Raw genomic sequence first — 20022 nt, 5'->3', positions numbered from 1 at the left:
TTATTGTTCTATATTTAATTGGAAGGTACAGATCTAAGATTCCTCAGAGTGACAGACAGTGAACAAGCAGAACCTTGTGTTAACGTGATTCAAAGCTGTCAACTGATGCGGCCCTGGAAACTACCATTGTCAGGAAAGCAAATGTGCAGAGGAAGCTGTACCTGCCCTACTCGTCAAACTCGTTTTCTGCATGCTGCCCAAACAAGCTGTGTATTTCTGTGATAAACATAGAAATGTTGAGCTTCTTGCACCTCGGTTTTTCCATCTGAGAAAGGGGGTGATTCACACTGCCCACTCTTTTCTAAGACTTGTTGATGATGTTGGAGATAACGACAATTCGACCACAACAAGGTCTCCAGAATACACGTTCCATCCTCTCTACTTCCAAAGTATTGTATCAGTATATAAACATCTCTTGTTTTCCTTTCTTTTGGTGTATTTGTATAAGGAGAGGAAAAATATCTCAAGAAAACAATAGTTTCTCCCCTGGTGCATCTGAACCCTTTCACTAAAACACACAGCTCCAAAACCACACTGCAAAAGGTCACCCCAACCAAACAACAGTGATCCCCACTGCAGAAACCAGCACGTGCCACTGCTCAAATCTGAATGGATCTCAACTTTTCAGTGCCATTACACCATCCTTACACCACAGAGCTACACCCAATGCCTGTCCCTTGGTGTCACAGATCAGTGCCAACATTGCCGGAGCTGCAGTGGATGAATCTTGGCATTTTGATGTAGAGCAAGCTGTTGCCAGGACCTAAAGGAAAAATTGATACTGGCACTAAAGTGAAACAATTACGTCAATTAAAGAGAATCCCCAACTGTCAGCAGGCACCAGTACACTGCTGGCCCCATGTCTGCAGATAACACAGCCAGGGGTCAGTGTTTTTTGGCTAAGTTACAGCACAGACAGTACATTCCACGAGGTCCTACTCCTCTAGTTGTATTTGTTTAGCTTTGTTTCCTCTATCTGTACTTCTAGCTATTGATGGTATATAAGCAAGTCAATTCATTAACAGATTTTGCCAGCTATTTTCTTTGGCAGTGGAAATGGGTTGTTTTCCTGCTAAATTAATGCAGCTAGAATGTCACTTGCATGTCAGTCAGCATTCTTATTCAGAAAGGTTACGCAGGAAAGAAGAGGGAACATCTTTTTTCCTTTTCTCTCTCTCATTCATTCATTCTTTCCCTCTCTCTCTCTCTCTTTCTTTCAATAAAAAGGGAATACGAAAGATTTCTGAACATGACAGCCTGACTGGAGACAGGTCACCTTAGCACTGCGTGTGAAGATACCTATTTCCTGTGGTCTGACTGAGGGGAACCTGCCCTGGCACAGAGCTGGTGGCCCGTGATGCTGGGCAGTGCCTCCCAGAACAGCCCCAGCAGATGAGTTGAACATACGAGGGGCACAGGCAGAGATGCCCTGAACTTCTGGACGTCTCCAGAATGTGAAGTACAAGATGGAGTCTTACCATGTCTCAATACCCATACACCGGGTGGATTTTGTCTCCACGTAAAATAGAAGATTTTTCACTAGAAGAGATGCAGGAACATCAACTCACGATGCTCTGACAGCACCAGCCCAGCCCTCGCCCCACTGCTGCCTCCCACCAGGACACACTGAGGTGTGTGCTGCTGCTGCCATCCCTACAGCCATCCCATGCCACCTCGGCACTGCCTCTCACACGCCCTCTGCATATCTCATCTTTTCCTCCTTGCCCTTCACACCAGTCTACGTGGCTCTGGGAAAGCTCACTAACATCTGTTCACAGTTACATTCCTTTGACATCCATAACTATGACCTTTGTCAGCAAATCATTAAAGCGTGAAATTAATTTTGAAAATCAGTAATTCCGCTGACTTTACCTGGATTACTCATATGTTTAAAGTTAAAAGGACACTTAAGTGCTTTGCTGTACGCAGACCCACTTCTGACAGTGCAAAACGTTTCCAGTTGCAGAAGAGCAGCCAGTAGTTGCGTGCTGTTCTCCTCTCCAACTCAGATTTAATCTCACGGGGGCTTCACTTCACTTACACGCTATTAGGGTAACTTTCTTCTAAGGCTCACATGCTGCCACCAACCTGAGAGGAATTTCTCTGAGCAGACATTACCCTGCGCTGCACCACAGAATCACGTCAGTATCACGGCTGCAATGCACACCAGTCAGCCAGCTGCTGCTAGGGGTGGTATGCTTTGCAGCTGATAGATGAGTTGCTGATTCTGGAAATCTCTCCACAAGACAAGTGTTTCTAAAACAGTTAAGGTACTACAGAGCTCCAGGTTCTCAAGAGTGCAATCATATTTTGCAAATAAATCATAGTAAGAAATGTGCTTGCAACATGAGCTCGCTGGTCAGTTTTCTACGATTGACAAGCTAAATTCAAAGCAAATAATTTAGGTTTTGCAATTACAAATGTGCAGTGTCTGAACGTGAATCACTGGATTATTTCATGAATAAATACAAAAGTAAACTTAGCAGCTGGGAAACACCGAGTGGATTTTAAACCTTAAGCTGTGAATTTAGGCACCAGCAACCCTCCCAGAGCAAACACGTTGCCCTACAAATAAGAACACAACTTGCTGAGTCTAAAAATCAGAAAAACACCAAATTGACATTAAATACTTCCATAGATAACAGATGGTTTAACACATCAGACTCCACTTGGGGTTGCCTAATACATCTGAATCACGTTTTGAAATATAACTGAAGGTTTGGAAAATCTCTATGGTTTTCAATAAATGGATTTTAATGTCAAGGCTACTCATAGCAGCTGTTTCTACTAAGTATGTACAATCGTATCCAGGTTTTTTTTTGTTTTTTTTTTTTGCATGATCCAATGCAGAAATAATGTAATTTAGGGGTCTCATCCACCTCCACCCCTATGACCCTCCAAGGAATAACATGCTTTACATGAAACTGCAATAAAATAACAGCACATGTCTCAGAGCTTCATATGTGTTGTCACTTACTACTCAAGAAAATATGTTTGCATTTAGCACACTACTTCCACTGAAAACAATGGCTTATCCAATGCTCAATATCATGGCTATCAAGATATTGGTGCTGCGTGGCTCGTGCCGATGTCAGGAAGATGGAGCAGGCTGGAGCACAGCAGCTCCTACTCCAATTTACAGCGCTCAGACCATTATTTGGCTTGAAAACAGAGCTCTGTAATACTAACTGACGAAAAGGGAAAAACAATTCTGCAAAGCCATGACCAACTTCTGTGGTTTGGGATCTGTAAACTGTCTTGTATGCTACAAACCCCAAACACAAGCAAGGCTAACTTCAGTGTCTTTAGATAGTATGTTGAACCTTGTGCTGGCATCACCGTACAGAACTCTTCTAGAACACAAGCAGGGGCATTCCACCATGGAGATAGGCAAACTAGAAAATAACCATTCATAAATACTGTATTTCTCAAGTAGAAATAAAGTAGAAATCTCCAAATCCAGTTAGTCTAACAGATGTTCACAAGAGCTAATTTACAGTCTTGTCATCCCCTACTTTTAAAAGAGATAAGACTGTATGCTACAATTTTCTAAATCTGATTTATTATAGGTACATGAGAGTTTGGTATGTTCAGCGAGGCCCATATTAGCAATTTTATGTCCTTTTAATCGCTGACATGGAATGCAAATAGTTTCCTCAATTGCTGCATACTTCACATTCCTGAAAGAAGGCACACCCTCTGACAAAGATTAAGAGAAAATAAAGTTAAATCCCTGTTTACTAAATGAATTAAATCCTCTTTTAGTTGCTGAAGCAGAGCAATTTAAGCACTGAGGATCTACATTTCCTTCAAGGATAGGAAGCAAATACTAAAGAAATATTGAAAATAGCATAAAGAAAACTCACTGTAATGTCCTAATGTTGAATAATAAAAGAGAACTTCATTCTATCACTGCCGGATAACGTTAATTTCTTCAAACGAATGGAAATAGAAAGCATTTTGCATTGTGTCACTACCCTGGGCCCCACCATTTTGCAGTGAGGATGGTAGTCACCAGCCCAAGGCAGAACATATAAGTGTTTGAGTTCAGCTGCAATCGTGTGCCTCATGAGCAGTGCAACCATCCCACTGCAGCCCCTTGCCAACGAATCCACAGAGCTCCCTCCTAGTGGTCCAGCAGAGATTAAGCCCCATTGCTTGGCTCATGCTCCCAAGGAGACAACTATGGCTTTTGCATAGAGGTGACCATAGTCACATGAAGCACCAGAAAGAAAGAGTCCTCCAAAACCTTTCAAAGATTGTAGGGTTTTACACATTATTTTAAGTTAAAAAGTCTATTACAAGAAAGGAGGGCAAATCCAAACTGAATAAGAACAATGATCAAAACAAAAACACAGAGACAGCATTTTTGTCAGCATTATAGCCCTTCTCTAGGAAGACCAGTACAAAGTGAACATGCACAAGGGTTACTCACTCATTTCTCTCCAGGTGGATGACCAGGCGTTCTCCTTCAGCTTGTACCACCAACTGCAGCAGGGATGGGTGGTTCTGCAAGAGGAAAACAGCTGGCTGAGCCCAAACCCAGAGCCCATATCCATTTCCACAAGCTATCTGATACAGCTGGGAACGTCCTCTTTTCTTCTCTCCACGTAACAGCTCAGCAAGATTAAACACTAATATAATCTCTTAGTAATGCTCAATCTTTCTGAAACTCTTTTTAAAGTAAGGTAATCAGGTTTGCACTTTGCCTGCCCATCTCTGGTTTAAATGACCAGGCTGGGAGCTGGTGGATATGACATCTCCTCAGTATGTCACACAGTTGCACACAGGGCCCCATATGCGACAGAGATTTGAGACCCTCCTGGAAACCAAACAAGCATAGTCATACAGAATAACTTGCTCCCTATGAACAGCTACATATTTTAATACACGTTGCATAACTTTTCAGAAGGAACAACTCATATTTTGCAAGAACTAAAAGAACTGGTGTAGGAGCAATCAAAGTATGGCTAAAAACATTATCAAATGTCACTGTGAGGACAATAGACAAGGTACTTGCACGTACACGATACGTAAGGGAACGATCTAAGCAAGCCATTGGCAGCAGAGCACACACAAATCCCAGATCATGCTGTGTGAGGCAGGGTCAGGACGTCTGGATTGCATTTTCAGCCCCAACACGACCACGTGCAATCTTCGTATCACTGCTCTCTGACCATCAAACAAGTTTTTCATCTCCAGAGTCTGAAGGTGAATTCACTTCTTTTGGTGCTATGGAAGAGTGGCAGAGCCCGTGCAGAGGGGCCATCCCTCCATGCACCCCTTCAAGCACCAAATAAGAAGGCACAGTTTACCACATGTGTTACCCTTAATCTGAAAGTCTGCACTCCCATATATATTAAGACTGTTTACACTTAACTTACATTTCATTAAACAAACTTACTGGATTGCGAGACAGTATTTCCTTGTTTTGAAATGCTACAGTAGCTCAATAAATCAGTTGTTCCTCTGCAAGCTCAGTGCACTCTTCTGAATATTTATGCCAGCTGGTTGCAGAACTGAGGCTGTCTAATCTTTAGGGGGACTGTGTTTAATTGATTTATTGAGAAATGCGTTGGAATCTGGGATTGCTGCAGTGGTGCTGTGATGGAGCCCTGGCTGCTGGAGCACCCACCCATGCAATGCCAGGGTTTCAAAGCAGTTTGAAAAACTGTAAATGTTTATTAAAAAAGTGAAATTACGAGAGGACTATCATAGACTAAACAAAATGGTAAAAATTTTTACAATAAAAAATAGCTGACAACTCCCTGGTGCTCTCAAGTATTATTAATCATAGAATCACAGAATCATTAAGGTTGGAAGAGACCTCTGAGATCTCCAAGCCCAAGCCCAGCCCCCCCCACCATGTCCCTCAGTGTCACACCCCCATGGCTCTGGAAAACCTCCAAGGACAGTGACCCCACAACTCCCTGGGCAGCCTGTGCCATGCCTGACCACTCTGCTAAGCACAGATTGTGACTGAAATATCACTGCTTTTCTGCTCGTGCAAAATCACATTTTCCTCTCCCCACACAAAATAGCGACAATATTGAAATTCTGCATCTCTGTAAACTATGCAGCAATGAGATCCCCCTAGAATGCTAAATAAAAGCTTCAGATGAACCTTGGCATGCAGCAAACACATGGGAGTCATTTATTGGCATGAATATTTAGAGGCAACGTTGATTACTGCTTTAATATTAGTGCACTGGTTTCAAACCCCGTAAGATATGTACACTATTGAGTTTTGAGAGAGTAAAATACAATTAATTACAATATAACACAGCAAATAATTAAGATATTACAGGAGCACAATTGGGTTCCTTTCAGTTGAAGGCCCTTTGTTAGCATGTAAACGATAACCATGTTTATTCATGAATTCTCAGTGGTACTCACTCGACAGTCAATTGATGCTACCAAGTTGTAAAGTTACAAAGCAGCTGCAGAATAAAGCAGCCTGTTACGGGACAGAAAATATCTCCTGGAGAATTCCTGAAGCTGACACTTCTCATTATCGAGCACAACGCTGCTGGTTGGGATGCTGGTTCGGATCCCTTTTTTATCATAGGAATCATGTTCAAGCAAGTGGCTCGTTTTCTCTTTTGCCATCTGGGAAGAGATTAAACTATAAATCTCCCAACTCTGTCTGGTGGTCAGAAGCATAAATGCAGCAAAAAAACACAGACGGTTCTGGTGGCACGGCATTTGGAAATACAAAAAGGCTGTGTTTAAATGATACATACCTACTGTGAAAGAAAAACAATGATCATTCAGAGAGGATATTTTTTGACTTGCTAAGATACACATTTGTGAAACAAAATGAATGAATATTTTTGCTTTATATTTTTTTGTTGTCGTCGTTCAGCATTGGTGAACTACTTGCCTATTTTTGCTATTAGACTTCAAAATTCATTTCCAGTCACATGAGGGAATGCAGTACTCTCTCCTGATAATCAATATTTTCAAAACCGAGTTGCAAGATGAAATGGGAATTACTGTAAACACTGATATTCAAAAGCCATTTGATATCTTCTGTTTACAATAATTATTATGAGTGTGCATTCTTCTGCTGCTCAGAACCTTTTATCAAGAACCAGTTATGACCTCCTTGAGAATCACAGAAAACAACTTCTGTGTTGATACCAAAACTTATCATACACATTTGCTTTAAAATTATGAAGTGGGGAAGAAGTGAATTAAAATTAACCTTGTAAGACCCCTTATAGTATAACAGTTAACACTGTAAAAAATAACATTTACATCATAACAGATAATCAGAAATGTTTCAACCCTTTTTTTTCCCCTACAGATTTGTCCTTTCTACTTTTTTCCACTCTATTTGCTCCTTGCCTGTTGGTGATAATGCTTAGTGGCATATTTCATCAATGTGCACAAACTGCTCCTTGATTTCCTAAGAGGCAGAACAGGACTTTAGGATGACTAAAGTAGTCATTTTGATCACTTTTTCCTCTTACTTAGAGCATTTACTTTCACAGTCCTCACCAAATTTTATCAGTGGAGAAATAAAGGCACTTCCTCCATTAATGTGCTCCTTCCTAAGGGATGTTGATTTGAATTGCCATTCAGCAATATTTACTCTGAAATAAATTAGCAATGCACCGTGATGCAGTTCTAGCTAAAGCCAAGCAAGAGCTCTCTCTGATAAAGCACACGATAAATGCTTTAATGGACAACTGAAGCCCAGTGAGGCTGGAGCCTGTTTTGAACCAGAGCTGTTTCCTTGTTGCCTCACAACAGAACACAGATCAATACACACAAGTGAAGGGAGTTTAATTATTAGATGCTTTTAAGTACTTCTAAGTGCTCCTACCCTTCTTCACTTCACATCCATCTCTATGCCTTTAATTAGAAAAAGAAGAGAAAGGGATGGTTTGAGGATGCCTTTCAATGATGTCCCAACCCACCTCTACCAGAACAATCCCGTTGGGGCACCTGTACTCCATTATGGGAGCAGCCAACTTCCAACTGAGCGGAGTTGTTGCACCATGGCTTATTTTGCACTCCACTTACACTTTCTATCACTTTCCTCCAACAAGCCTCTGTGGAATGGACAAGTTTTCACCTTTCTGACTTTCTCTACTCACTATGTAAATTGCTGTAGAGCCAGGAGTTGAACTTGGTGATACTTACAGGTCTCTTCTAATTCAGGATATTCTATGAGTCTATATTTTAAAGGCATGCTGCCTAAACACATTGGTGTGCAGGCAGGCACCTTCCTTCTGGTGAAGGCATCAAGGCATTATAGGAACAGTAGCTCAAAAGTAGCAATAACATTTCTTTCCTTTTACTGATGTGATAAAACTTGAACAGCTGAAAATCAACCCAGAGTCTCAGCATCAGTCTTGAACTCTTAATGCTTCCATGGATTACTTTCTAATAATATTGATATAATACCCCTCCCCCCGAGCCAAAAAAAAAAAAAAAAAAAGACTGAAAGACTAGTAACTGCCCACTTGGAATAGATTTGTTCACCTTGGTGGGATGCCCATTCTGGAATTTCAATTAAAACTAGTTGTCACTGAACATATTTTTCAGCACATTAATCCAGGAAAAATTCTTAATCGCTGCTGGATCATCTCTTCCTTTGGGCTGTGGATTTGGCACACACTGCAATCACGCTGCAGTGCTGCTAGCTTTTCCCTTGATACTGACTGTTGAGATTGAGATAGAATATTTTGAGTCATTTCTCATTATATCTGCAGACAGAGAAAACTGATGAAGTGGACAATCGTAGCGCATATGTTTTTACACCTTCCTCTCTATAAAGGATTTCGCTGGATTAAGAGACGTGAGTTTGACTAGTACATACAACATTGAAGGAAAAGATATTCCAGCAACCACATATTAAAAATAAAAGGAAATACCTAAAGACAAGAGAAACCTAAAGACAAGAGAAAGTGTGTAAATAAACTCAAAACAGAAACATTAATTGATTTGGAAAGAAATGCATTTTCAGCTGTCTTGGATGTTCAAATTCAGTATTTGAGAATAAGGATCAGCATAAGAAATAGAACTAGAAGTGATTATTTTGTTTCTCTGGTTTCAAATAAAGTTTTAAATATTTTCCTTACATGGTAGACTGAAACAGGCAGATTCGTTTAATCCAACAAAGCGGTTTCTACTCCCACCAGAACTGGTGCTAAGTATGCCAAAGCCAACCTCACAATGGGGCCAACTTTGTTAACCTACATCTATGGCCTGTCCTGTGTCAAATGTCAGGACACAGTTTGCAAGAACCGTCCCAATTCCTTGCTCATGCAACATTCCTAGCCTGAAATGGGCAAGATTGGAAACACTTCTTAACTCTATGCAAAATCATAGAATTGTAGGAGTTCGAAGGGACCTCAAGAGATGATCAAGTTCAATCCCCCTGCCAAAGCAGTTCCCTACAATAGGTTGCACAGATAGGCTTCAGATTGGTCTCGAATACCTCCATAGAAGGAGACTTCACAATCTCTTTGGGCAGCCTTTTCTCCAGTGTTCCATCACCCTTACCATGAAAGAAGTTCTTCATGTCAGCACAGAACTTCCTGCATTCAAATTTTAGGCCATCGCTTCTTATCCTATTGCTACACACACCACCAAGAAGAGCCTGGCCTCATCCATTTGCCTTCCTCTTCCCTTTAGATGTTTATAAACATTTATCAGATCCCCTCTCGATCTTCTTTTCCACAGGCTGAACAGTCCCAGGTTACTAAGGCTTTCCTTATGCTGGAGATGCTTCAGGCCCATTAAAGATGCAAGAGTATGATTTGTTCTGACCAGCTCCCACCGAGGCAGCCTAACTGTGCCATGAATGTTGTCGTGTATGGTGGTTTAACACAATGTTATACAAGGCAATTGGATGCAAAAGCAAATCAGAATTTGTTTATGAAAACAGACAAATAGTGAAGAGACATCTTCAAAGGGCAGAGAAACCTGAGTGTACTTCTGAGCCTTCAGTATGTATTTAGACTTAAGCTGACTACATTGCTCATTCATGCATATATTACCTATTGGCCAAAGATTGCCAGTGAAGACTGTTGCATTTGACATATTATGTGAGAGTAGATGATGTGATAGCTGAAGTATTCTACCCAGAATAAAATTGGGGACATTTGTTTAATCCAGAGAGACTTAACCTATGAAAAAAGGCACCAAGATTTAATACAAGAATATGATCCCATTTATTTTATCCTCATTGTTTCTGAAAAGATAAATTCCACCACACACACAAAAAGTTGAGGGTCATAAGTTTACGTTATCTCTTAAGAATAACTCTGGAAATGACGGACATTTGAGATGCATCAGATAGTTCCACTCTGCACAAATTTGGATGCCCTAACTTGCATCTGAATAGCTAGCATAAGGAATTAGAAATTTCATAACCAAGGAAAGAATACATTATTTCCAGTAGGGATAAATTCTATACCATTTTGTGCTATCTGCATGAAAATATGTTTTTGTCCATTATTTGTCACATGCTGATATTCTGCCTTATGCTTCCACAAGCTACAAAGTATGCTTACAGCGATGAGATCCTGAAGCTGATATTACTTCTCCATTACCTGTAATATGCAAGGAAGGAAAAGCTGGGAAATCTGTAATAAAGCCACCTGGGGGATCTTACTTTGAAAATGGGAACTCAATCCAATAAGCTGCAATACAAGCTGCCTACAAAGTATATACATTTAAGATAATTACAACCAGCAAAGAATACGATAGATCGCGTGCATTGCTTTTAAAGCAATAAATATTTCTTTTCTTTTGGCTTTCCTTTAGAAGTGAACACAAGAGGCTATGTTTCTTGTAAACACCTCCAAAAGCAAGCGATATTTCATGCAGACATGAAAAGTATAAACATTTAATTCATATTCTCTTGCAGGTTCCTCAGGGCAGTGAACTCAGCTGTGCTTTCCTTACTGTCAAATGACAAGCGTGTATCCCTGTGGCTGTGTATAATGAGTAGTAGCACAGGGAGCAGAGGGGTTCACAGCAGATTATTTTTAACTGAGTAGCAACGAATCACAGCCCCTTAACAAATTGGCTGAGCCACTCCAGTAATGCACAAAACCAAAGAACTCCAAATTTGTTCCCAACTTTAAAATGCAGTGACTCTTTGAAAACAGACCATACTGTTTGCTTTCTTGCTGGCAATGCAAATAGATGCAAGATCCTTCTATCTGGAAGACATAATTTCTAAACTAAGCATTTTTTTCCTTCCAATTTACTTATTTTTCTCTTCCTTACAGAACAAATCAACCTGTTGCTTGCTGGCAGTCCGATTTTATCATCCTCTTCTAGATGATCATAGAGGATGCTTCCAACCCAAAGTTGACTCTTCTGCTCCTGCTTCTTGCATTGCCAGCCAGCTCTATGTGAACAGCTGGCCACCAGAAGCCATCTCGTGTGAAGAGCCAAGGAAGGGACAGGACAAGGCCACGTATGCCTTTCTCCAGGCATTCCTAGGCTTTCTCTCAGGCTTCCCTACAGGAATATGGAGCTCACTTGATGTGCATGGGGCACGAACAGTACTACAACCTTGGGAATGATCCAAATCCAGCCAGCATCTCTTCAAAAACAACAATCAATTAAAAATTGGTTAAAATAATACTTAAAATAAGGAAAAAAAGTTTAGGTGCACTGTCTCTATAGCACTCGTAGTCAGCCTCTGGTTACCAGGTTATTTGGCAACACCTGACAAACTTACAAACCCCTATAAAGAGCTTTCTAAATTAACAGATCCCTGCTCACCATTGGTGTCCCAAGATTCCAACACAAAGTTACAAAAAAATCAAGCATACGACACTCAAGAAAAAGGAAACCAAGAAGTTAATCGTGCCAGACCAAAAAATCAATAAAACAACAGAGCTCTAGCACACGACTTCCTGCTTTCTGTGCAGCAATACAGGGTTAATGTTTGATCTGGGAAAAGGAATGCTAGCTTACCATATAGCTGCAGTCTTTTTCTGAGGTATTCCTGATTTTTTTTTAATTAAAGAATAAACTAACTAAAGCTAGTTCAAAATGTCATAACATTATGGGTCAAATATTCCAGGAGCAAATCCAAAACAACCAGTTTGAAATCTGCATCTTCTGAGGCTGACTCGTTATGCTATGAATTTATTTGGTATCAGTGGAAAGCCAAGCATGAAAGTAGAGTTCAACATTGATATCATATTTTCACTATCAGGCACAGAAGTTGCACTGAAACATATTTAGGTGCACATGGCTAGCAATGCAGGGATTAGCAGACACTACACAGCTTTGTGTATTAAAAAAATAGTCAAATGTTTTCTTTCCTTCTACAGAATTACATGTAAGCAAGTAGGGCAAGTAGTCCAGCCTTGGCTTTTTAAGCAGTTATCCGATTATCTGCTGAAATATATCAGTTAAAAATAGGTCAAAAAAAATCGATGCTCTTTTTACAGGGCAAACTTTGAAAGAAAAACTTTCGAAGATTCCTAAAAACGAACTCAGAGAACAAACATTAGTGAATTATGAGAACGGAGTTGGTGTTGCCAACACTTTCAAAGAGCTGATCAGGAGCGAGCTGTGCTATCCTCTGCTCCAGGATGTGGTTTGGGAGCGGGACGCGCGCTGTACACAAAGCAGCCAAAGCAAGGGATTGAAGCCCTTCCTGTATCATTGCAGCAGGATGGATGCAGACCAACACAAGCCAACACACAGCGTGTATTTATTGCACTTCCCTGCGTGCCTGGTGACCTGCAAGGAGTCTGCTCAGCATCTGGGAGCAGGCAATTCGTCGGGCTCGTGATTCACAAAGGAAGGAAGAAAGGAAAAGGAAACAACATATGTTTTTGACTGAATGGAGATGGCTGCACCAAACTGTGAACTCAATTTTGAATTAAGAACAACTAATAAAAACAAAAATAAAAAACACATCTGCTCTTAGCCAGCCCTCATTTATGGCATGCATCCTAACCAGACCCCCTCCTGCAGTGCTGCACCCCCAGACCCTGAAGGATCACCTCCATAAAGCTATCAGAAACCACCAAATTTTATCATCCAGGTACTGACCTAGCTTCATGGAGCAGAGGACTTTCTAATCAGAGCACTAGGATGGTGGGAAGACTCAAGATTTTTTTATGATAATGGTGGTGAAGCACTGGCACAAGTTGCCCAAAGAGGTGGAGGTGCCCTGTCCTAGCACACACCAAGGCCAGGCTGGACAGGGCTCTGAGCACCTGATGGAGCTGATCTCCCTGTTCATTGCAGGAGGGCTGGAACAGATGGTTTTAGAGCTTCTTTCTAAGTCAAACAGTGCTACAATTCTACAGCACCCCATCCTTCTGTTACCTGCTGTGCTCTAGCCATCAATCCTGGGCAGCAATGGGTTGTTCTGGTAGAGGTAGGCTTAGCACCTGAAAAGATCAGAAGTCTTTCTCTAACTCAAAAGAAGAATAAAGCCTGGCAGAGGAATGAAATAACCTGGACTTGGCTCAAAGTAAACCCATAGTCATTATACAGTATTTACACTGTACATAGGAATCACAACCGTTCATTTTTGCTATCAAACAGATGGGAGCAAAAAGTACCTCATTGTTGGAATACATTATGTGCTGCTTAAACAATGCTTTGTGGAAGGCAGTACAGAGAAAACAAACATGTCTTTTCTATAGTAAACTGTTACAAAACAAAACTTAATAGAGCTGGCAGCTAGAAAGCAATTGCAGTAGGTCTGGGTAGTCTGAGTTACTAAACAGAATGTGTTGCAGACAGTCTTTTGCAATTTGGGTAATTATAATGTGAATGAACAGCTGTTGATATTTGCCAATTCTAAATTTAAGTGACCTTCTTTGTGGACTATGTCGTGCGAATTTGGGTTTAGTAGGCTGTTCTGCTACACAGTTTAAAAGTAAAACTGCTCTTCTCTGTAAGAACAACAGGGATGTGACCTCCTTTTACTAGTTACTTTATTACATCAAGGTCTTCCAACTTTCTCAAAAATCAAGGTCAAGCACGGACTCTGTCAAATTCTATATGTCAGCTTCCTGCTGTAATCATATTTTATACATCATGCTCCTTTTGTCCTGACATGCTCTCTATGCGTATTCCCATCTAATAACTCTGTTTTACCACCCACACATCCACTGCAACCTACTAGAGTTGGGGCAGAACAGCAAACCGTAAAAACAACTCCTTTCTGCACCTACACACAGAGTTATTTTAACCTCAGAATCATAGAATCATTAAGGTTGGAAAAGACCTCTAGGACACCAAGTCTTATCACAACACATCATCCACTGACCATGCCACATCTCCACAGTTCTTGAAACGCCCAGGGACAGGGACTCTTCCAACTCCCTGGGCAGCCCATGCCAGTGCTTCTATGCTTCTCATGAGAAAAAATTTTCCCTCGTATCCAACCTGAATCTCCCCAATGCAACTTGAGACCGTTACCTCTTGTACTGTGGGGAAAAGAATAAACATGACATCGACTTTTAAGTTTTTGATGATACGAAATGATATGAGCTCCAGATTATTTCTCCATGGCAGGAGCTGTCTGGCAAGCTGAGGAGGACAAAAGTAGAGGACTTGATGTACTACACACATTGGTGCCACAGCCACAATGGATTTCTGCGCGCAGGAGAAACAGCAGATCAACAGAACTCAGTTTCAGTTCATAGAAAATTAAGTCAGTAGTGTTCCCAGGTGGCTAAGAAGGCCAATGGTATCCTGGCTTGCATTGGAAGTAATGTGGCCAGCAGAAGTGGCAAAGCAATTATCCCTCTGTACTCAGCTCCGGTACTGTGTTCAGTTTTGGGCCCCTCACTACAAGAAAGATATCAAGGCCCTAGAGTCTGTCCAGAAAGGGGCAACGAGGCTGTGAGGGTTTCGGAGCAGAAAGCTTACAAGAAAGCTGGGACTGTTGAGTCTGGGAGACACTGCTCTCTACAACTGCCTGAAACCTCTCTACAACTGCCTGAAACAAGGCATCAGCCTTATCAAGTGGACATCAGCCACTTCTCTGACGTAACTAGCGATAGGACAGGAGGCAATGGTCTCAAGCTGTGCCAGAGGAGGTTCAGGTTGGATATAAGGAATTTTTTGTCTCTGAAAGAGCAATTAGGCGCTGGAAGGGGCTGCCCAGGGAGTGGTGGAGCCCCTGTCCCTGGAGGTGTTCAAGAAACATTTAGATGTTATACTGAAGAATGTGGTTTAGTGGGCAATAATTGGTGGTAGGTGCACAGTTGGACCAGATGATCTTGGAGATCTTTTCCAACCTTGGTGATTCAGTGACTCTAAGTCCATTTTGAATCATACTCATTATCTGAGCTACCTGTCCACTCTCCATATCCATTCAGTGTCACCAGCATCCTGACAGGCCAGGATGGAGCTTTCTTTTTTTTCCATATGGAAGAGACAATACCATTGAGAGGTAGGAATAAAGGGCACGGACAGATCTCTCTTGGTATTTCCACAGTTCAGTTAACACATCAGGACAAAAATAACACAAAGTACAGTAGACTGAGACCACTGAAAACCAAAGTGCAACGGCCACCCATTTTAATGAACTGAAAGTCAACTCTGAGTGCTCCAAGAAAACCCATAAGTTATTCTCTCTCTGAAAGAAGGTTTCAGATGCTTTTTGTCTCCTGTCAATACAAATCCGGCTGTGCTCAGTGAGTTATATTAAATGCACATGTATCTCCTTCAAGCCACATTTCATGCTCTCCAAACATCTTCCTCTAAATTAGATCCTTTCAGATTCCTTGAAATGCTCCGTTCTTAATTAAGAAAGAGTTCTGATTTTCCATTTTCATTAATATATTTGATTTAAAGATTCTGAAGCCAAAGTAATTGTAAGTAAATGAAACTTACTGAAAGATAGAGCAATACAATTGGTTTCAGACAATGAAAAAAATGTAATTATTTAAGTGCCAGTAAAGGTAGGTGTAAGTATCCTGGCTATATAGAACCCTTTACAACACAGCAGTCTCCAGAGAAGCACTGATGCATATTTTGCTTTCTCTGAATGAACTCAGAGGGTTTGTCCCCATTAATGCTTAAATCACTTAATTACTTGGCCTAATTCACAAGCTGTTCCTCACATTCAGATTCCTCCTGCACCCCTCCAATCAGACTGCAGCAGGCCTTTGCCAAGACCCTTAACTCAGGCTTCGTTCTCTCTAAACATCTTTTCATATTATGTGGCTCAGATTAAATCTTCTCTGCTAATTTGTTATTGCAATCACAGATGTGCTTCTGGATTCAAGTTCCCTTTTGCATCACAGATACTGGAATGTGAACCAGAAGTGAGGGGTTGGTGTCTGATTCCTGCTCCTTCAAACAGTAATTTGTCTCTGATGATCTTTTGAAGATGATGAATGAGTTATGTGAGACCAGATCACATATTAATATTTTTTAAACTAATGGAAGGGGAGATTTCACCCCAATCTCAGGCTACTCAAGATAATTTAACAAACTTTCCAAAGCCCTACTTCCAAGACACATTAATCATTTTTATATCCTGGAATGTGCCCTAAGAGAAAGAAGGATCTGAAGATTTCCTGGTAAAGCACACAATATTGCCAACCCGTGTGCAGCATCTCACATTTTTTTCTACTTGATTAGAAAGAGAATTAACTTTCAGATGCCACTTCTATACGTACACATTCTTGTAGAAAATAAAAGGTGCAGAATAGCAGGGAAAGCTCAGGAAATCTAAGAAGCACATCCTAGAACAAAAATGTATGCTTTGTTCTGAATGATAACCCAGATATTTAAAGCACTGATGACCAGTGTACTTCTTGCTACAGAGGGCAAAAATACCATTGCCATTAATAAACTCATAAAAAAGACACATCCATAATGTTTCTATTAATTATAAAATATATTTCATAAAATAACTAGGAGGATACCTAGGTGGGTGTAGATGGCCAGGATGCTGGCCAGGATGCAGAATATGCATCTAATTCCTGCTGTAGATAACATCCTTAAGTATTTTCAGCTGCTAAATGAGCTTACAGAAAAGCTGTTTCATTCATTACTGCTCATAGGTTCAATAAGAAAAGCCATCAAATGGTATTTCTAGAGCAAGCTCCATTAGATAAACCTGCGGGTCTAAAAAAAAACCCTGAATCAAGGTTATATGCATTGATATTGCAGCTCAGCACAACTCTCCTTTACACTAAATCATCTGGAAATAGCACACCCTCTCTCCACTGAAGGGCATGAGGTAAATAACTGAAGATGAAGAGGAGTCAAAGCCAGATAATCAATGATTTCAGTTGGCTTCAGGGTTACTGCTGGAATTTTCAGGCCCCTCAGAGAAAAAGCAAAAAAATCAATAGAGTGCAGCATTTGAAGATAAAGAACGAAACATCTCAAAGGCATTTGCAACACGTGGTAAAAGCACGCAGAGAAGTTCACTGTCACCTTCAGCCACTGTGCCACGGGCAGAAACTGCACTGACTGCACCGGGTGGGAAAACTAAGAAGCTGCAGAAGGCTCTCATAAAACACTACGATTACATGGGCCAAAGCAACAAAACAGAAGAACAGGAATGTTTTTTCAGCCTGGCCTGTGGATGCCAGAGCTGAATGCCCATAGGAGGTGTAGGGAAATGGAGCTGTGAGTAGTGCTGAACTGATGATGGGAGAAAGCTGCAGTTGTCGCGGATGAAGGTGAGAAGCACAGACAGCTGTGAGCTGCAAACTCTCTTTGGATTCTCCATGTAACAGGAGCTCAGCTGAAGATCTGCCTGTGCAAAATCCAGGCCACCAGATCAGCCCATCCCAACAGGAGAGTTTCTATTTCTTTCCTGGACAGCTTTCAGCTCCTCTATATTAACATATCATTCAAGAATGCTTCTACAATGCTTTCTGTACTTGTAACTTCGTTTTGTTGTACTGTTCTGCTTTGCTTTTGCCAGCCCACCCCAAAAGTCAGTAAATTAACGCAGGTAACAGAGAACAAAGATTATCAGACACCATATGCTTTTTTGCAGTTCTGCCTGAACAAATGCAGTAAAGATCTGCAGCAAACACGACATGCTGATCAAGGTTTAAAGGTGATAGTCTCAAACTCCCTGCTTCCCATTTCCATTTTAGAAATTTTTTTTCCAACATTATACTCCTAAAGAAATTTGAATATGCTGGTGCACCCAGGGCTGGGCCACAATATACAGTATTTTGTTTGTACTAGATGGATCCATTTTGCCATCAGCACCGTAGACTTATTGCCTTCTGGAGGAAAATATTTCTATTTAGACACAGAGAGGCTTTCCTGTCAGACCTGGAACAACAAGCCAACTATCCTATGTGGAGAAGCAAAAGCAAAAAGGAAAGATTAAGCTAAAAAATGGCCCACAATAACAGTAGTGAAGCACTGGCACATGCTGCCCAGAGAGGTGGCAGTGTCCACTCCTGCAGACACCCAAGGTCAGGGGACAGGATCTGAGCACTAATGGAGCTGTGGGCGTCTCTGATCACTACAAGGGAGGGGAGTTGGATCAGGTGGCCTTCAGAGATCCCTTCCAACTCAAATGATTCTATGAAAACAGAGAAATCATACTTTCATCTTTGCACTGGGAAGATGCACCGCTCTCTTCGTGGTGCCACAAAAGAGACATCACTGAGGAGCACCAAGTGAAACAGTCTGCTGAAAGGCTGAACATTTCTAACAGGCTCTGCATCCAGTCTGTTTGCTTCACAGCTACTAACGCAGAGCTGCAGAAAAGATACTGGGAGTTACAAGAAATAAAAATAAAAACTAACAACCCAATCTGGATTGAATACATTTCTATTCTGATAATTCTCCCAAAAGAAAAAAAACCAAAAAACAACCAAACCCCAAACCCAACACCACATCTCTGTTCACTGCTAATTAAAAATAAAACATCTCTGCAACACAACCCATGTGATTTAATAGAAGGGACTTTACACATGTTTTGAGTTACTACATCCTTATTGTAAACAGTTGAAAGTTGTCATCTCAGGATTTGGTCTACTTATGATGCACTGCAGTTAAATCCTCTCCTCCCTTCCCCCATTCTGAAAACCTTTTGAAGTTCTGATGCTTCTCAGAGTAGCAGATGATACAGATAGGAGTCTGCTGCTGCCACCCAGCAATGTTTATGGCATCCAGAAAGCCATTGAAAGGCTTCTGGTGAAGCCTGTGTATTTCTGCATAACACGTTTTCTGCAGAATCCAGAAAGAAATACAAAAGAGACTTCCCCCAGCTTTCAGAAGACGAATCTTCCCCTGCCAGTTTTCTTCACGGTATTTTAATCACATATACCTTGAAAAACGGCAATCAGGAAAGTACTCTTCCAGGTTATAGTCAACAGTTCATATGGACATCATGTTCTTTCGTAACCTGTCTCAATAGAATGGCTCATCCATCTCTTTCCGGAACCTCTAAATTGTCTCAAAGAAAGGATTTCCTTGGGCTGTATACAACTTTTTTTCTAAGCGTCTTTCTTGTTTATAACAGCTTCTATCACTGATGTAAGCCAGCACCTCACCATGTGTAAGACGGCACCAATTTGCAAGACAAAGATGTAACATCACCTCCGTTTTACAGACGATCCACTGCAGCGTGGAGACTTTAATTGCCTTATCCACGATCACAAGAGAGCTCTGAAGCACAACACAAAACATAAGTTCTGCCAGGGCCCCAACTAATTTGTCCCTTCACCAAACTCCTCGGGTTATAAATAACCCAACCTCCCTGGCATCCTGACCCGCTTCCGTTATTTGAATGTGCATCCTTGAGTTGACAAAAAAAGTTGAAAGAACAAAAGGCTCCACTTCTGCTGGTACATTTTCTCTTCAACCAGTTCAGACAGCATTGTAATTAACGTTTACGTTGTCTGTGTATTATTTAGAATCTGGTACTAAGCAGTACTAAACTAATAATTGGAAGAGAAAGAAAAGCCAACAAAGAAAAGTCAACAAAGCCAACAAAGTCTTCCTCTTAAACAAGGAGTCTTCTCTATGAAGATTCATGCATCTAAAAAACAGCTGCAACAACAACAAAAAAAAGCCCAAATC

General features: G+C 41.0%; 1 protein-coding gene across 1 annotated transcript in view; it reads right to left on the bottom strand.

Moving 5' to 3' along the window:
* Positions 1 to 20022, bottom strand: part of ADAM12 (ADAM metallopeptidase domain 12) — a 169840-nt gene that overhangs the window by 117367 nt on the left and 32451 nt on the right. The window contains exon 3 of the mRNA XM_065746986.1: positions 4436 to 4509. Coding sequence (XP_065603058.1) covers positions 4436 to 4509 — 74 coding nt within the window. The remainder of the gene's footprint in view (positions 1 to 4435; positions 4510 to 20022) is intronic.

The sequence above is a fragment of the Cyrtonyx montezumae genome, unplaced genomic scaffold (assembly GCF_038088225.1).
Source record: "Cyrtonyx montezumae isolate F1298 unplaced genomic scaffold, pur_monq_1.0 scaffold_4, whole genome shotgun sequence".
Taxonomy (NCBI): Eukaryota; Metazoa; Chordata; class Aves; order Galliformes; family Odontophoridae; genus Cyrtonyx; species Cyrtonyx montezumae.
Note: the sequence above shows the minus strand (reverse complement) of the source record. Positions and strands in the feature narration are given on the sequence as shown.